This window comes from Vitis vinifera, chromosome 7 (assembly GCF_030704535.1).
Source record: "Vitis vinifera cultivar Pinot Noir 40024 chromosome 7, ASM3070453v1".
Classification (NCBI taxonomy): Eukaryota; Viridiplantae; Streptophyta; class Magnoliopsida; order Vitales; family Vitaceae; genus Vitis; species Vitis vinifera.
The window spans coordinates 21,124,245-21,141,362 of record NC_081811.1 but is presented as its reverse complement, the minus strand read 5'-3'; the positions used below and the strand labels follow the sequence as shown (position 1 = coordinate 21,141,362).

The window sequence follows — 17,118 nt, the reverse complement described above, 5'->3', positions numbered from 1 at the left end:
TTTGGACTATATCCTCAAAAATGAGGGATTTAGTACTAGATGAAGGACTTAGATGAGGGGTTGCTTGTCTACAACCAATTTTGCAATCTTAATTAACGGAAATGCTAAAGGTTGGGTTAAAGCAATTAGACGTTTAGGATATCCCCTAGCCCTTTTCCTCTTCACCATTGTAGTCAATGTTTTAAGTAGGATGTTGTTGAGAGCAGGTTATTAGAAGGCTTTCTTATGGGTAAGAGTAGGATTAAGGTGTCCCATGTGCAATTTGCAGATGACACCATTTTTTTCTAAAGCTTGTCATGTAGATTTTCAAAATCTCAAGCTAATTTTGTTGATTTTTGGCCACATATTTGGACTTAAATCAATCTAGACAAGAATATGCATCAACATAGGCTAGGATTAGATCACTAGGTTGGTCTTGTTGCCTGAATGCAAGGTCTTTGATTGATGTCTACCCTATCTTGGTCTTTTTCTAGGGGGGAACCCAATGACAAGTGTTTTTTGGGATTTATTGATTGAAAGAATTTTGTGAAGATGGATGGAAACAAAGTTGTTTTGTTGTTAGGTAAAAGGATAACTCTCATTGAGTTGTGCTTGTCTCACATCCTTAGCTATTTCCTTTCCCTTTTTAAAATTTCATTGTTAATGTTGTTAAAGATTGAGAAAATGTAAAGGGATTTTCTTTGATTATGGGTTGGGGATTGTAAAACAAATCATCTCATTGGTTGGGACCTAGTTTGCAAATGTAAGGTGCAAATGGGTTTGGGAAGATTCCTCTGAGGAATTGTGCTCTTTAAGGGAAGTGACAGTGGAGGTTTCCTAAAGAAAGTTATGCTCTTTGGCATTGGGTTATTTAGAGTAGCTATAGGACATACTTTGATGGGTAGGACGCCAACATTATAGTTAGGTGGTTCCATCAATGTCCCTGAAAGACTATTACAAATGTCTTTCGGGATTTTTCCAGATACACTTATTTTGTTGTGGGTGATAGGATCAGAATCCATTTTAAGGAAGATTTGTGGTGGTGGTTGGGGAAGGGGGAGGGGGAGGGTGTCAACCTTTGTACTCGCAATTAGTTTATTAAGAATTGTCATAGTTAAAAATCTTCCTATCTCACCAATTTTTGGCTTCTCTTTCCCTCTCTTTTGGAAACTTAATTTCCACCATAACCTCTCTAACTTGGAGATAGAAGATCTTGAAAGACTCATGTCCTCTTTCACTTGTGTATATTTATTTCCATTCGTTCCCGATACGAGAGCTTGGTTATTATCTTCTTTATGATTATTTACAGTAAAGTCTTTATTTTTAGCCTTATCCAATCCTTCAAATCCAATTCCTTTCTATTAGCTACATTTTTATGGAAATCTAAAGTTTCATCTAAGGTCAAGGCCTTTACTTGGCTAGTGGCATGCTAGAAGGTAAACATTATGATATGCTACCGTTAAGGAGAACCTACAAAACCCTAGGTCTTGATATCTACTGTGTATGGAGTGAAGAAATGATGGGCCATCTTTGTTTACATTGTCCATTGACTTTGAGGTTATGACATCAACTATTCATAGTAGCCAACTAGATTGGGTTTCTTCGAGGAGTATTTATGACATAATGACCATCTCATATAAGGGCTTGGGGAGCTCCATTTAAGGCATAGTTCTTTGGAAATCGCTTGTCTAATGTTAGTTGGTTTGTTTAGCAGGAAAGAAATGTTAAGATTTTTTAGGACTAGGTAAGGACTTCAAAGATTCTTTGGGAGCTCATTCATTTCTCCTCCTCTTTTTAGGCCTCTTCCCTCCACAACATTTAAGGACATTCCTCTCAATGTAATTCAGATCGATTGGTATTTGGTGTGTGGATCGAAATGTTTAGGGTAGCAAGGAGAGGAGCATTCCTCTCATTAAGTTGTTTTTTCTTTTCAATATATATATTCCCGTGTGGTACTGTACTGATATATAGGTCTATTTAGTATTTTGGAGGTTTCAAACATACTTTTTGATTAGTTCATTGTATTTTAAGGAGGATTCTTCATCCTTTTTTTGTATTTCTTTGTCCATATTTAATACGTTTTTTGTTTCTGATAAAAAAATGATGAGCTTGGAAAGTTGGAATTTTGAAATGGCACATAAACATATGGATACAAACAATATGTATAAGTATAGATGACTTGTTGAAACTTGGAACTGAAAATTAGAGTTAAAAATTTAAAAGATTTATTTTGTGAGTTTTATAATAATTTAAATATTAAGATGTCTTACATTGTTATCTTCAATTGTCAAAATCTGGTATTGATGTTTTCATAAATATGTTATTGATAAATGTCTATATTTGAACTCTTTTAATCTTGCCATTTTTCATGGAATTGGTTATATATTGCTCCATATTTCATTTTTCCAATATATATGTGATTCATATATGTACCAGCATATCTTCTTTCTTTTTATTTTTTTCATTTGAAAACAAGTTAGAATACTTGATACATAAAAAAAAATTGATATATTTTACAAGTTATGACTCCATAATACAATTTAGTGGAGGAACACTAGGGCACCATGGGAAAATGCAATGCTGTATCTAATCAAACAACTCCAAAAGCATGTGCACAAGCTTTTAATGAGGGATATGATCTTGCTCATGAGAGTAATGAAATTATTGTGAAGATAACAAATGAAGAGCTAAACTAGCTGCTGCATGTGAAGTATGGAGGGAGATCAAATTTGAATTGCTAGCAACTGGCATAACACTAATGACATAATCTGGTGATTATCATTTGTTTTCTTATTTGAATTGCAATTGAAGTTGGCCCAATGTGTTACTATTAGGATTGAGCCAATTACAAACATTTGATTGTGTGTACTTTGGATGGCTACATACCTAGCTATATGATACAAAGTCTAAGTTTAAACAATTAAGCTGGATCCTTAGGATTGGTGTATTTTTTTATATCTTGTAGTTTCAGCCATAGATTGAACTAAATATCACAACTCCTTCCATACTGTATTTTATACTTTCATTCCATATTGGAATAGAAACTTATCATTACATTAGGAGAAAGTAGATGCTTCATTTTTTTAACTTTTCTTGATGCGAAATTGTCGGGGTGTGGGAGAAACTGTCCTTTTGTTTTGTTTTATTTTGTTTTTAATAATCTAAAGAGGCTTATTGTATCAGATATTGACATTATCCTGGATTTCCACAAACTTAGCCATTTCTTTTAATATTCACTCACTATTAGTTGATTACCGAACTGATTGGATTTATATACTATTATGATAGAAATTAGAATATTCAAATGATTTTTCATTGAGTGACCATTCATCTATTATATTTTAATGTAAAATAGGAGGTAAGAAAGATCCATGGAAAAATGGTTGTTTCAATTTAACATTTTCTAATGAGTTAGAATATAGACTGTGCTAAGTAAATTAGTGGACAGTCCTTGTCCTATTGAAAACACTGGTGAGGAGAAGATTGACTTTTGGATGATATGTGGAATAAACATTAGCGACTGAAATGATGCTAACAGCTCAATTTATAGGATCATTGATAATTTATTAAGAGACATTTAAAATTTCATTTATGATGACACTTTTTAGTTAGAGATAGTAATTGGAGCAGTTATTCCTTACATATTGATATTGAAAATTTCTGAGGGAACAATTATTCTTCTGAGTTAATTAGAAGTTTTTATTTATTTATTAGTACTTTGTAGCTGTCAGAATTCTAGTTGTTTGAGTGATAGATCTAATGGTAATGATCCCTACTATGATCACTAGATTCACTACATTAACAGTCTTATTGATAGTTACATTTGAGCCCGGTGATCCATTACCCAGTGTTGGACTCATGGTCATATATTTCTTTAAGGAGCTGGGCATCTCTTTTAGAGCTGAAGGCTCTAACCAATCCATAGATGGGAGGAGACAAAGGCCAAGTAATACCCACGAGATCAATGATAGAGAACAGATATGTTGTAGCCATTCTCTTCTTTGCAGATGGTGCAAATAAGGTTTGAAGCAAATGTGACTTGTCCCAAGAAAATCCTGTTGAGGAGTTTCTAGAGACCATAAGAGATTGTGGTTAGAGCTTTCCTAAACCGGTAGAGTTCAGGTGGCGTATGACGTAGAGATCATAGCTTTATCGGAGGGATTCACAGAGAGGCATTGTGGAGTGTTACTAACCTTCATGTTGAAAAAGATTCAACTATTGTTCTTCATAAATATTCCAGGATGGCAGCGGACTTTAGAGATTCGATTCTTGGATTTGCAGAATTTTGAATGCTCTTTGACTGTAAAGCTAGATAGAAGGTCAATTTGCTAACCTAGGAGTTACAAAATATACATATTTTTATAAGTACATGTCTTCTAGCAGAGGATGGACTTATTTCAATCGATCTTCTTGTTATTTTGAGAGTAATCTTGAGATTCCTTGACATCCTTTATAAGAGGAGTTCCATGAATTGGAGCTTTGAGAGGTTGAACTGGTCTCCCATATTTGAGGAGAGGGTAGGGTGGTCAGAGAGGTTGTTCCAAGAGGAGAGATTAAAGAGGCTATCTTTCAGATGGATAGGGAAAAAGCCCTAGCAGCCTAAAAATGATTTGTTGAAAGTTTTTGAACAGTTCTACCATAATGGCATCATTAGTAAGAGCATCAGATCCACCTATATTTCTTAACTCCAAGAAACTTTCATTATTAAATACTTTAGAACCAGCCCTAGGAGCCTAAAAATGATTTGTTGAAAGTTTTTGAACGGTTCTACCATAATGGCATCATTAGTAAGAGCATCAAATCCACTATATTTCTTAACTCCAAGAAAGTTTCATCATTAAATACTTTAGAACCATTAGTTTGGTGACAAAATTATACAAGAGTTTGGCTAAATTCGCAAGTAAGTTTTGTGATGTACCTTATGAGATTATCTCCTTTTCTCAGGTGGCCTTTATTGAGGGTTGACTTAGTCTTCATGTAGTGCTGATAACTAATGAAACTGTGGATGAAAAGTCCTGTTCTAATAAAGAGAGGGTGATTTTCAAAGTGGACTTAGAAACAACCAAGTTAATTAGGGGTTTTTAGACCATCCAATAATGATTCAGGGGGTTATATTCTTGGTTGGAATTGTCATGCTTATTCATAGCAGAGCAAACAATCTTCTCCTCCCTTGTTTTGTTGCCTTGCAATTGATACCTCCAACCCCAACCACCTACATGCACATGCACACACACAAAAACCAGAGATGTTACAGTTAATGCTGTTTGATGCTTTTGAGGAGAATGTTGTGCTTGTTGATTATGCTAGCTAATTTTTTTGGGTGATTTGGCTTGATTGGACATCAGGATCCACAAGAATAGGAGGTATATTGACTATTAGTGCCATAATTTTTATTAGATCACCTTGCTATGGATGTTATTTACCAAAGTCTTCTTTGGAATTCCCATCAGATTGATCTTGTTGGATTGGACAGAGGCTTGCTGTTAATGTATAAGGATAGCTGTGATGAGGGTGATTGGTCTCTCCCCTATAAGGTTTATTGCGTGTTAATTTTAACAGTTGTTCCCTATGGATAGATTTTTCAATGACAGATGAGGAAGAGTAAAGCCTTCTCTAGGTCTTGGTCTAGCCATTGAGGTGGATATCCTAGCTTTACAGAAAAGTTTGAGGGGGGCAACCGTGTTGGGTTCTACTAATATTCTGGTGGAGGGCAACTTAACAACTCCTCTCCATAGTCTCTCAGGATAAGGGAGGGCCTTGAGTTATTGACATTGCTAGACATTTGCTGCTTAGCTTTGTAGCCACTGGCAAGCATATTGTTTGTCTACGCAGTAAGCTGCCTGCCCTATCAAAGGAGTTGGTTGGGGATCAGCTTTTTGAGTCTCTCCACAGTTTGGATCCTGATTAACGAGTAGTCTTTTGGGAAGAAAAGTTTTTGGAATACTATGTGACAATTTAACTTTCTTGTAGCTCTTTGTCATTGGGGCAAGCTGGAGAAGATCAGGATACTTGAAGTCAGTCAAACATTCCATGTAATAAAGTAAAAACTTGAACATATGCAGTAAATGACCTATCTTGCTATCACACCTGTTTTTTTTCTAAGCTTATGCAACCAACAGACATTTGTTACTTGAATAGATTTTAGGCCACAAGATTTGAAGGTTCTTTGATGATCATTGGGAATGTAAACAAACTGCTTATCTCTCCAACTGCATGTAGAAAAGCTGCCACAGAATTGCAGGAATTCTTGTCTCCCCAAGAGTTCTTGGCATCCGGCTCTTCTATCCAACCCATAACATAACCAAGTTGCCCTGTTACCAGGCTGACTGACTCCATATACCTAATAACCAGTTTCATCAAGCTTAATGGCTGTAGGCTGTGTGCTTAGCATTCTTGTGTGAGGACTTACCATGCCTGAACCTCTCATTGTAGGGTTAGTGATGTCTGAATCTCTGTTTGTTCTTATACTCCACCAGGGCTATACTTAGTAGATTTTATCTTCTGATTGAAAGCCTTGGATGGTTTATTTATTTGGTTTGAAATATAAAAGAGAAAAGGGAGAGGAAAAAAAAAGAGTGAAAGAACATAGAGAAGAGTGGGCTTTGAGCATCTCATTTGAAAACCAATTGGTGTTTAGTGAGGGTAGGCCAAACCTTTTATGACATTTGACATCACACCCTGCGGGCTTGTTCTAATAGCCATCATTTGGGTGATCCATCCCTGAGCTTAAGAGCAGGATTGTTGCATCCCAACATCCCTCCCCCAACATGACGCTCTTGTGACTCAAACTTATGACCCTTGGCTCTGATACCAATTTTTGGATCGGGCGTTGACCATCTCATCTGAAAACCAATTGGTGTTTAGCGAGGGTAGGCCAAACCTTTTTCAATAAGTGGATAAAAGTTTAAAACAGATTGACTAATGTTTGCTATCATTCAACGCCTCAAAAACACTTACCATCTCCTATAACAATCTTCAATTATGAACAATTTAGAAGAGGCAAGAGTCCAAGGGAGGACTTGATGTGACTGATCTAGGAGAAGCACAGTGAAAATTTTGACCCGGAATTGCCAACACACTAATACGCTTGCAATAGCCTTTAATAAATTACCTACTTCTAAATTAGTCTTGTCCATGCTATCGTGTTTTAAGAATTTTTGTGGTTCAACATCTTGTAATGTATTGAATCCTTCTGCATCCCATATAGCAGCATGGGCAAGACAAGTAGAAGTGCCACCCCACCCACAGCCCCTCTTCATTTTAGAAGACACATTTCAGTAGTCAGCACATTATTTGAAGCCTCCAATAATGATACTATTTTGATGTTGGGAATTGATTAGGTCCCTTTTGTACCATTTTAGGATGAAAACAATCTCACAGCAGTGAAGTAAAATTGGGAGTGTCAAATCTAGGGGACCTAAACTTAATCACATACAATTAGCCTTGGCACATTCTTTGAGCCCTGCTTCTCCCCTCGATGGTAGATTTATTCCTTCAAATGTACCTTGTAAAACATTATGGGGCCACCTGGTTCCCTAATCTGTCCAAAAATACACCAAAATAAATATTGAGCATAATTGAGTACAATGCTTTGTGTTACTACACTATTGAATACAAATTATATGCGATCACATGCTCACTTATTTGGCTGCTGCTAACTAAAATAAATTTTGCAGCTTGAATGATGAACCCAAGGCAATGAAGCAGATGCCACCACTTCCAGTGAAGCTGAATGAAGAGCTTGCCAAGTCCATTCTTCCAATGAGGCTGAATGAAGAGCTTGCCAAGTCCATTCTTCCAATGAGGCTGAATGAAGAGCTTGCCAACCCCACCCTTCCTGGCCCATCTGCTTCTCCTTAATCTGCTGACAAGGTCAATTGAGTTAGGAACTCTTGAACGAAACGCGAAAAGAAAAAACTGGTCACTTGCATCTTGCTCTCTTCTCAGTTCCAAATAGGATAAAGAAAGAGATTAGGCTGTTGTTTTTTCTTTATTTAATTGTAAGGCTGTAGTTTATATAGAATGTGAATAGTTGGTTGTGTACATGGAGTTTCTGACTGTATAAATGCTTGTAAAAAAACCTTCAGTTCAAATTATAGTTGTGTATTCATGGAGTTTCTGACGGTATGAATGCTTGTAAAAAACCCTCGGGTCAAATTATAGTAGTGTATCAGATAATTTTCATAATATTTAGTGATTATCATCAGTGGTGTAGGCTGTAGCCTATTTTTAGAAGGGCAATATCATGACAACTTTCTACATTCTATTTGTTCTTATTCTGAATCGTGTTATAAGGCAATATTTTACTTCCAATGTGAAAAATTCATGCCATAGTGGAAATGTAGATCCTGGAAGACAAAATATTTTCCTTTGAACCAAACAGGGCTTGAAGGTATTCTTGTTACACTCTTGTATACACCAGCCTTGACCAATCCCAAGTTATTCTGGTGAACCATCATCATCTTAAAATATGCAAACACGGAAAGCAATACAACATAAAATATTTATTCTAGAAGATAGAATGGCAAAAGGTTTAAACCCTAAACCCAGGGGTTTATATAGGGTTCATCCTAAACTTAAGTAACTTGAGCTCAAATTAAGTTTGTGTTACTTAATTTAGCCCATTTGGCTAGAAAGTCAATTCATAAGATTTAGTGCAATTTGACATTTTTACCAAAATACCCTTATACACACTTGTGAATCACAAATCCAAATCTCTTAAATAAAATGTGCTTTTATGAATTAAGAGCTCGTGTAGGGACCGTTGGAAGTCATAGAAAAATACCGATTTATTTAAAATCCAATTCTAAAGTTGGTTTAATACTTAACTAATTAAAGAAAATCAATTGCATTCTAGTATTTTATAAAATTACAATGAATTGAAGCTCGGATTTGTGACTTACCATCCATTAAATGTGGATTCCTTATAAATTGGTGCCTGTAATTTAATAAATGTAGTGTTATCAATGTAGGGAATCTAGGATCTCTTTATTCTTTATAATTGGATCAAGTTAAGTACATGTGAATCTTCATAAGCTTTCTCTAAATCTTATGCAAAGTGGAAACAAGCATATTCTTAAACGAAAGATTTAGATGAAGTGCTATAGAATACAATACTTTAGATTTGGACATTCCCAAATCCCTTCATTTCGATGTAGAATCAAAATGAATGCTCTAGATGTTCTGTAGACCCATGAACTTCCGTTGCGATGACCCTACCTTGATCTTGACAATCTAAAAGTGGGTATTTAGAAGGGTAGAGGCTAAAACTCTCTCATTTCTCTCTGGAGAATGGAAGACAACTTTATTGAAAACCCTAACCTCTAAAAAAGTATTTATATGGTTCTCTAGTTGAGCTTAAGTGACTTAAACCTATCAAATATTTAGGTAATTTAATTTAGTTCAAAATCTAATTGATTAATTAATGAAACTTTCATTGAACTTTCCGAAGTTCATCAATATGCCTCAAAATAATTTAACTCTTAATGTGATCAAATTACATATATATAGTCTTCCATCATAGAAGTCCTTATTCACCTTTAACGGTAATTAATCATTAAATAATATGATTAGAAAATACATAACCCCTTAGGGAAATATAATTTATTATTTTTATGGCTTATATTAATTATCTTCATCCACTTAATCAAGAAACTCAATGACAAACTTTTGGATTTAGTAATTGTTTTATCCTTACCAAATGCCAACACAATCCTTCTATCTATTGCCAAAAATTGATTTTGCCACTATCCCAAGTGCCATATATTGAAATTATATTCAATGTGTCACTTTGGTGATCGTACACTCGATATAATTTTGATGATATTTGTGCTTAGGATAGCCCAATGATTCAATTTTCCTAAAAGAATTCAAATTCATATACATGTCATACTTTAAATAAGAGCAAATATTGCATAATTATATATAATCCAAATAATTAATTTATTGTTATAAACCAACAATATAATAGTATTTAAAGATTTTGTTTATCGAATAACAATTTCTTCTTCAAGATAATAAACACTTCAACAAAAATTATCTTCTAATGCAACCCTTAACATTATTTGAAGCACATGAAGAGTGTAAAAACTAAAATCAAGAGGTGTTTTGGACCACTAGATGTTTAGCAAATCCCTCATTTTGGGTGTCAAAGAATCCACGTCATGGTGGAAATGTAGACCCTAGAAAAGAAATATTTTCCTTTAAACCAAACAGGGCTTTAAGTTGTAGTTGTTACAAATTACAATCTTGGATATGTCAGCCTTGACGAATCCTCAGCTTTTTTGGTGAACCATCGCCATCTTAGGACATAGAAATACAAAAAGCAATAAAGCATCATGAGGTTTGAAGCATTAGGCGGATGGCCGACTTGCTGAATATGATATCCACTTCAACTCTTATTTCACCAACCAGAATGAAGATCCAATAAAAGTAGGTTGATTCCAGAGGGCTTAATCTTTTATGTTGCAGAGCTTTTTTGAAACCAGATTTGAGTCCAATGCCTAATGACTCCATTCTATTAACTAATGGTTTACCTCCAAAGTTTTGGATGATTTTTGAGTGACTCTCTTATATTTTACATGTATATTGAACCATCCCATGTGCAAGAAAAACTATTTTTAGCCTTACTTAGCAGACAAGAAAACTAATGTGATGTTTAGTTTTCGAAAGTATTAAAGAAAATGATTTTTTATATATTTGGTTTCAATATGAAAAATAGGAAAGAAACTAAAATATACAAAAATTAGTTAAAAATTTATATTTTTTAAAATTATTTAATTTTTATATGAAGGAGGAAAAATAAGTAAAATAAGTTTGAAATAGCATATAAAATGATTATCTGATTTTAATTCTATTTTTTATTTTCTTTTATTTTTTCTTTTCTTCTAATTTTCTTTTATACTTTTTTTTCTTGCATTTTTCCTTGTATTTTCCGGGAGGCAAACATAGCCTATGAGAGAAAGAAACTAGGATTTCATATACATCTTAAAAAATTTAAGGTAGAAAAAAAAGGAATGCTAAAATGAAAAAATAAAAAATAAGGATTTGTTAGACAATTACTAGTTTTTTTATTTTTTATTTTTTATTTAAGATTAAAAAAATTAGTTTTTCAATGTTAAAAACATTTTTGATAAATTTCTTATTAATCTTTTTAAAGAATTTGTTCTTAATTATTTATAATATGGAGGCTATTAGTCATGAGAGCCAAGAAACAACAAGAATAAGTTTGTAGTGAGAATAAATTTCCTTTGATTTTCATATCTTACTTCAAAATATGTCAAATAAGATGATTTGTTAGAATTGAGTTTTTCCACATACTTGATTCTTGAAAACACTAAAAAGTTGTCATAATCAATAGTTGGTAAAAAGTGAACTTCTAACACCGTGAGTTGCTTTACTAAAGTTTTTTCATTTGACTTTTCAAATCTATATATTTTTTTTTATCTTTTTCATATAATTTTTTTTTTAAATATATAAGTTTTAAAATAATTTTTATTATCCCATAAATTAACCAAATAAAATATTTTAGATTCATTAGTATATTTTCCTTTATTTATTTATTGCTTTTCATGATAAATGAATTTACATTTAATCCAAGGCGGCAAGGTCAGTAGGATAATCCTACCACAAAGGACCACCTTTTGGCGATTCCAAACTTGATTTCCCATTGAAAAATAGCTTGCTTGTCTTACTAATTTCTCAGGTTGACTAAACAATGTAGTTTTGATCTAGTCTTTCAAAGAAATTAATAAAAGAACCAAGTCCAACGCACTAAACAATGTTAAAGACTTATATACTTATATAGCACATCGTAAATTCTAAACCCATTTAGTATGGATGATGGTGATGGTGATGGTGATGATGATGATGATCATCATCACGAACGACTTACTTATATACTTATATAATAGTAAACCGAATATCTTAGCCCAATTAATATAGATAGTGGGGATGATGATGATGATGATAAAGATCGTAAGTACACGAACTACATTACAACTTCTAATATGGTATATGGACCACCTAATCATAACCCTATAAGACCATTTTTTTATTGTCTAGTAGTGGCCAAGATACCATAACAACTTCATTTTTAAAATAATGGGCATTGGCAACTGCTTCTTGTGTCTCATTTCTTTACGATATTGAGATCATCACCCGCAGGTTTGGCTCCATTAGACCAAACCAATGTTATACCTAGACACACAGATCTCTAGAGGGGCACAGAGAAAGAAAGAGATGAAGCCAACATCCTTCTTTTTCGTTACCTTGCTCTTGCTCTTCATCATCTTTATTTCACATGCCCCTTTTGTGAATTCAGAAACAGACTCCTGCAGCTCTAGTCCCAGCATCAATGGCATCTCCTTTGACATCACAAAGTTCCAGTGCTTTTCTGTTTGGGATGCTCAAGGCTTCATCCTTAGAGTAAGTTCAACCAAAAAAAAAAAAAAAAAACCCGTTTCATCATGAAAAATTCATATGTATCTATCTTTACATAGGGCCTTATCTTTCTCTTTCTCTTTCTCTTTCTTTCAGTATCAAAAGACAGAATCTAGTTTATGGAGCTTTGTCTTGTCCGCGCCTGATACAAATGCTTACATTGCAATAGGGTTTTCAAGCGATGGATCTATGGTGGGATCCAGTGCGATAGTGGGGTGGGTTGGGTCTAATGGGGGAATAAAGCAGTATTATCTGGGAGGGACCCAATCAAGCTCGGTTGAGCCTAATAAAGGAAGCCTGCAGGTACTGGGCAATACATCAGCTGCTTTATCGCAATCCCAGCGCATATACATGGCCTTCCAGCTCGACACCACCCAACCTCAGTCCAAACTCCTCTATGCAGTTGGGCCTCAAGGCCAGTTTCCATCTTCCCCCGAATTTCGCTTGTCCCAGCACGAATACAAGATCTCCACCAGGATCGATTATCTCACGGGTCAGTTCTAATAGCTTCTTCTCCCACTACCTTACTCTAATCTATCATATTGAGTTGTTAATTATCCATAAGTTTAAGCTTTTAGGTCAAATTAATAATGTGATATTTCCTGAGACGTTATTTCTACATATAAGAGGAATAACTCAATAAGAAATTATTACTTTTCGGGTTCAACTTTTGAATCAAATTGATAAATTACCATCATTATCTCCTAGAAGAGAAGATGTTTTTGATCACTAGTTGAATCTTCGAGAGGATGATAGTGGATTTGAAAACACTTGAAAGAGTCTATCAACAAGCTACAATAAAATAATGGCAATGCTGAAACATGCTAACCTTCTTATGGAGGACCAAGTCTTCCTTATATTTAGCCACTAAAAAAATTGAATTAGATTAGAGCCACAATCCCATATCTAGGTCTCCTGTCCCTGTTTGATCAAGCACTGGCCAAGAGTGGTCTGTGGGCTGATCCAATAAAATTTAACTCTTAACACAAGCCCAACTCTAAACCAAAAGTTCTAATAAATTTGATTATATTAATGAAATTAATATTAGACTCTTCATCAAATGATTAGGAATGACATATCTTGCCTCCCTTACAACCCATGCTTTTTCAGATTTTTTTTCTCATTTTTTTGACTTGATATATTATAATATTTTGTGCAATATTGAGTCACAATTTGTTTCTTTGATGGATTGTTATGTCTCATTTATTTAAAATTATTTCAATTTTTTTGAAAGATCATTACTCTACCAAAAAAATAATTACTATAAACACATAAAAATATTTCTTATAATATAAATACTATTTTACAAATAATTTTTCTCTAACTTGCTCTTAGAAATATTTAAATAAATACTTGGCATAAATGCCATCTTAAAATAATTAATTTATAAAAAAAATAATTTTTAATTATTGTTCTCTTATGGTAACCAGGTCAATGTTATTCCATTCTATGAATATTATAAATGTCTATTTATTCTTTTAAAAGGAAACTCATCAAAAAATTAACCACAGATGCCCACTCTTCAGAAAGTTAATAATTCATTATGGCAAAAAATACAATATTATCAATTATTATATTAATGGTAATTATAATTGTCTACTTGCTCCCTCCTAAAATACACCTGGCCCCTATATTAAATCTATATAAATTTGATATTTAACACTGAATATTATGAAAAATAATACTTATAATATAAAATGTATCTACTAGTAAAAGAAAAATGAAATGATTTTTTATTTATTGTATAGAATTTCTATATGATAATACTGGCTATAATTATTGCATTATTAATTATATTTACAGTTTCATGAAGTATCGTACATGAATGTTATATCTAAAAATAAGTACTATAAAGACATGTTGAACATGCATTATTAATTATATATATATATATATATATGTAATGATTCACATCCAATTATGTAGATATTGTTCACTTTGAGCCCAAATGAGCCCTCATGATTTTAAAACGCGTCTATATAATTAGGTGCAAATTGTTATGTAATGATTCACATCCAATTATGTAGATATTGTTCACTTTGAGCCCAAATGAGCCCTCATGATTTTAAAACGCGTCTATATAATTAGGTGCAAATTGTTATTACTAGTGTTAGAACCCATTTCCGACCTTGATATGAGGGTTTGTTTGGCCTCGTGAGGAGTCTTTATTTGTTTGACTTTGTAATCTCATAAGACACAACAAGGACATTATGTCTATAGAGGGGGTGTGATTATAATATCTCAAATTAGATAAGAGAGTTTCTAATACTATATAAATATAAACTTTTCTTAACCTTATAGATGAATTTTAATGCTGTGAGAGCCCCCTTGAGCATAGAACGAACAATATTTATACGGTTGGGTGTGGATCGTTACATTATATCTAAAATAATTGCTAATAATAATAATAATAATAATTTCATGATAGTAATTAATCATGAGTTTACGCTAGTTTCTTTGCTTGGAGGAAGATCACAAATGATAATTAATTCGGGTTTTTGTGTTATATTATAGGTCAAAGTGGCACTGTTCAGACCCCATATTCAAGACTGAGGATGAGCCATGGCGTGTTGAATATGCTAGGTTGGGGTGTTCTAATGCCAATTGGAATAATAGTTGCTCGTTACTTCAAGCAGTTTGATCCGACTTGGTTTTATGTCCACGTTTCAATTCAATCAGGTGGATTTATATTAGGATCAGTAGGAGTAGTGTGTGGACTTGTTTTAAATGATCGCATTAATGCAAATGTTGCTAAACACAAAGCTCTTGGAATTGTTATTCTTGTGCTCGGGTGCCTCCAGGTTGGTTAAATTCTTGATACATATTTCATTAATCTAAGCACCTCTCATGTAAACATGCATGCATGCAAACATAAACATTGTTATTAGTTTGATCCATGTTCCCATTATTTCTTTTCATAGGTGACGGCATTTTTGGCACGACCAGACAAGGTATCGAAAGTGCGAAAATATTGGAATTGGTATCATCATGGTGTGGGGAAAGTTTTGATTGCTCTTGCAGTAGTAAATGTTTTCTATGGCATCCATTTAGGCAATGCAGGAAATGGATGGAATGCTGGTTTTGGGGTTGTTCTTGCTTCCTTGCTTATTGTCGCAATTGTTGCAGAGTTTAGGAAGTGGGCAAGAAAATAACTTCTTGTATGATGCAAGTCCATGTGTTTTGATTAGTAATATTATTCACTAACTCTTTGATCTTACTATGTGTATCCTCTTTTGAATGGCCAATTATAGTTATTGATCTAGTGAAGAATTAAGAGTCTAAATACATATAAACTAGAAAATGAATAAAGCCATCTACAGCACCAAAGAAATGATGGATTAATGTCTAAAAAATGGCCAAAATAGCATGTGTATGTAATTGTACAATGTATAACTAAAAATTCATGGGAAATGAATAAGCTTCATGGTTGTTAGCTAGATGGTTAAGTAAGCTTCACCATTTTTGGATCGACAAGAAATAAGGAAATCAAAACTGATGAATCATTTTCTCGTGAAAGTTATGAGTATTGCTATTCTTCCTATCCCTTTTGTCACCTTTTTGTTTTTATCATCTTGACAAGGAGGCAAATCTATGGTGGAAGAGAAGAAAAAGTGAAAACATAAAAGGAAAGAAACTTTTTTACCACTTAATAGCATGGTAAAAATGTGGTAAAGTCAGGTGGGAAGAAAAATATTTTCTAGAAGATATACATATAGAGATCATTAGATGGAGGGATAACCTATCTTTTGATGAGACATGGTACCCAAATGTTCGAACAATGTGGATCGATCATTAACAACATTAGAATCAAAATAGGAATAGTGCCCAATGTAACAATTCTACAAGAAACGTTCAAGGGATGATTTAGATCCCAAGGTAGATTTTCATAAAACTTTAGGTTCAAATAATAGCTTAATGCCCATTAGAATGTTCCCCATTTAGCAACTAACAAGGTGCTATTGCTACTTTATTTTAGAATTAGTTAAACTAAGTTAAGAAAGATTGACCTCAATAAAAGTTTTTACCACAAAATGGATATTGGTAACCTAAAAAATCCAACCTCGCTATTTAGATTGAATAAATTCTGTGATATCCTATATTGAATAAGGGAGAAAATTTTTAACACTATATAAGTATGAACTCCTTTTAACCATGTGGATATGTTTTAAAATTGTGAGGGATCATTTCGGTTTAGAGTGGATAATATCTACTTGGTTGGGTGCAAATCGTTACAAATGGTATTAGAGCCTATTCCTAACCTCGATGTAAGGGTTTGTTTGATCCCATGAGGGGTGTCTATTAGTTTAGCCCTACAATCCCGTGAGACACGACGAAGATGTTTTATCTACATGAGAAGTGATTGTGATATCCTAATCAGATAGAAGAAAAAGTTTGTGATGTTATATAAGTATGAACTCATCTTAACCATGTAAACATATTTTAAAACCGTGAGGGCCCATTTGGGTTTAAAGTGGACAATATCTATACAATTGGGTGTGAGTTGTTACAAATTCACTTGCTCATTAATAGAACATCCATGTATGAGCCTCTACTAAGGCCTTTTCTTGATAAAATCATTGAGTAGGACGAGAAGTAGAAAGATGACTTAGATCCCAAGTGGATCCTTTTAGAAGTTGGCTTCCAACCAGTACTTCACACTAGATAAAATGTTTCTCAATGATAATAAGATGGTTATGA

General features: G+C 33.6%; 2 protein-coding genes across 7 annotated transcripts in view; both read left to right on the top strand.

The window, feature by feature from the left end:
* The window catches only part of LOC100852665 (uncharacterized), a 36,307-nt gene extending 28,064 nt beyond the window's left edge, over positions 1–8,243 (top strand). For 5 of the 6 annotated variants that reach the window (XM_010647775.3, XM_059738307.1, XM_059738306.1 and 2 more), the window contains one exon: positions 7,656–8,243. In XM_010647775.3, the coding sequence (XP_010646077.3) occupies positions 7,656–7,839 (184 nt within the window). In that variant the 3' untranslated portion in view covers positions 7,840–8,243. The remainder of the gene's footprint in view (positions 1–7,655) is intronic. The other variant, XM_059738305.1, reaches the window with a different exon arrangement.
* A 3,822-nt stretch (positions 8,244–12,065) lies between these two features.
* On the top strand, positions 12,066–15,690 carry LOC100853065 (cytochrome b561 and DOMON domain-containing protein At3g07570). The gene is made up of 4 exons (XM_059737767.1): positions 12,066–12,405; positions 12,517–12,913; positions 14,935–15,221; positions 15,342–15,690. The coding sequence occupies exons 1-4, from the start codon at positions 12,169–12,171 to the stop codon at positions 15,570–15,572; spliced, it is 1,152 nt and encodes a 383-aa protein (XP_059593750.1). The 5' UTR covers positions 12,066–12,168; the 3' UTR covers positions 15,573–15,690.
* Positions 15,691–17,118: the final 1,428 nt, after the last annotated feature.

Bases quoted from the DNA above. Each gene is read 5' to 3' on its own strand.
- LOC100853065 (XM_059737767.1), top strand. From the start codon at position 12,169: ATGTTATACCTAGACACACAGATCTCTAGAGGGGCACAGAGAAAGAAA. The intron at 12,914-14,934 runs GTCAGTTCTAAT...GTTATATTATAG, and splicing joins CAGGATCGATTATCTCACGG to GTCAAAGTGGCACTGTTCAG. The intron at 15,222-15,341 runs GTTGGTTAAATT...TTCTTTTCATAG, and splicing joins TTGTGCTCGGGTGCCTCCAG to GTGACGGCATTTTTGGCACG.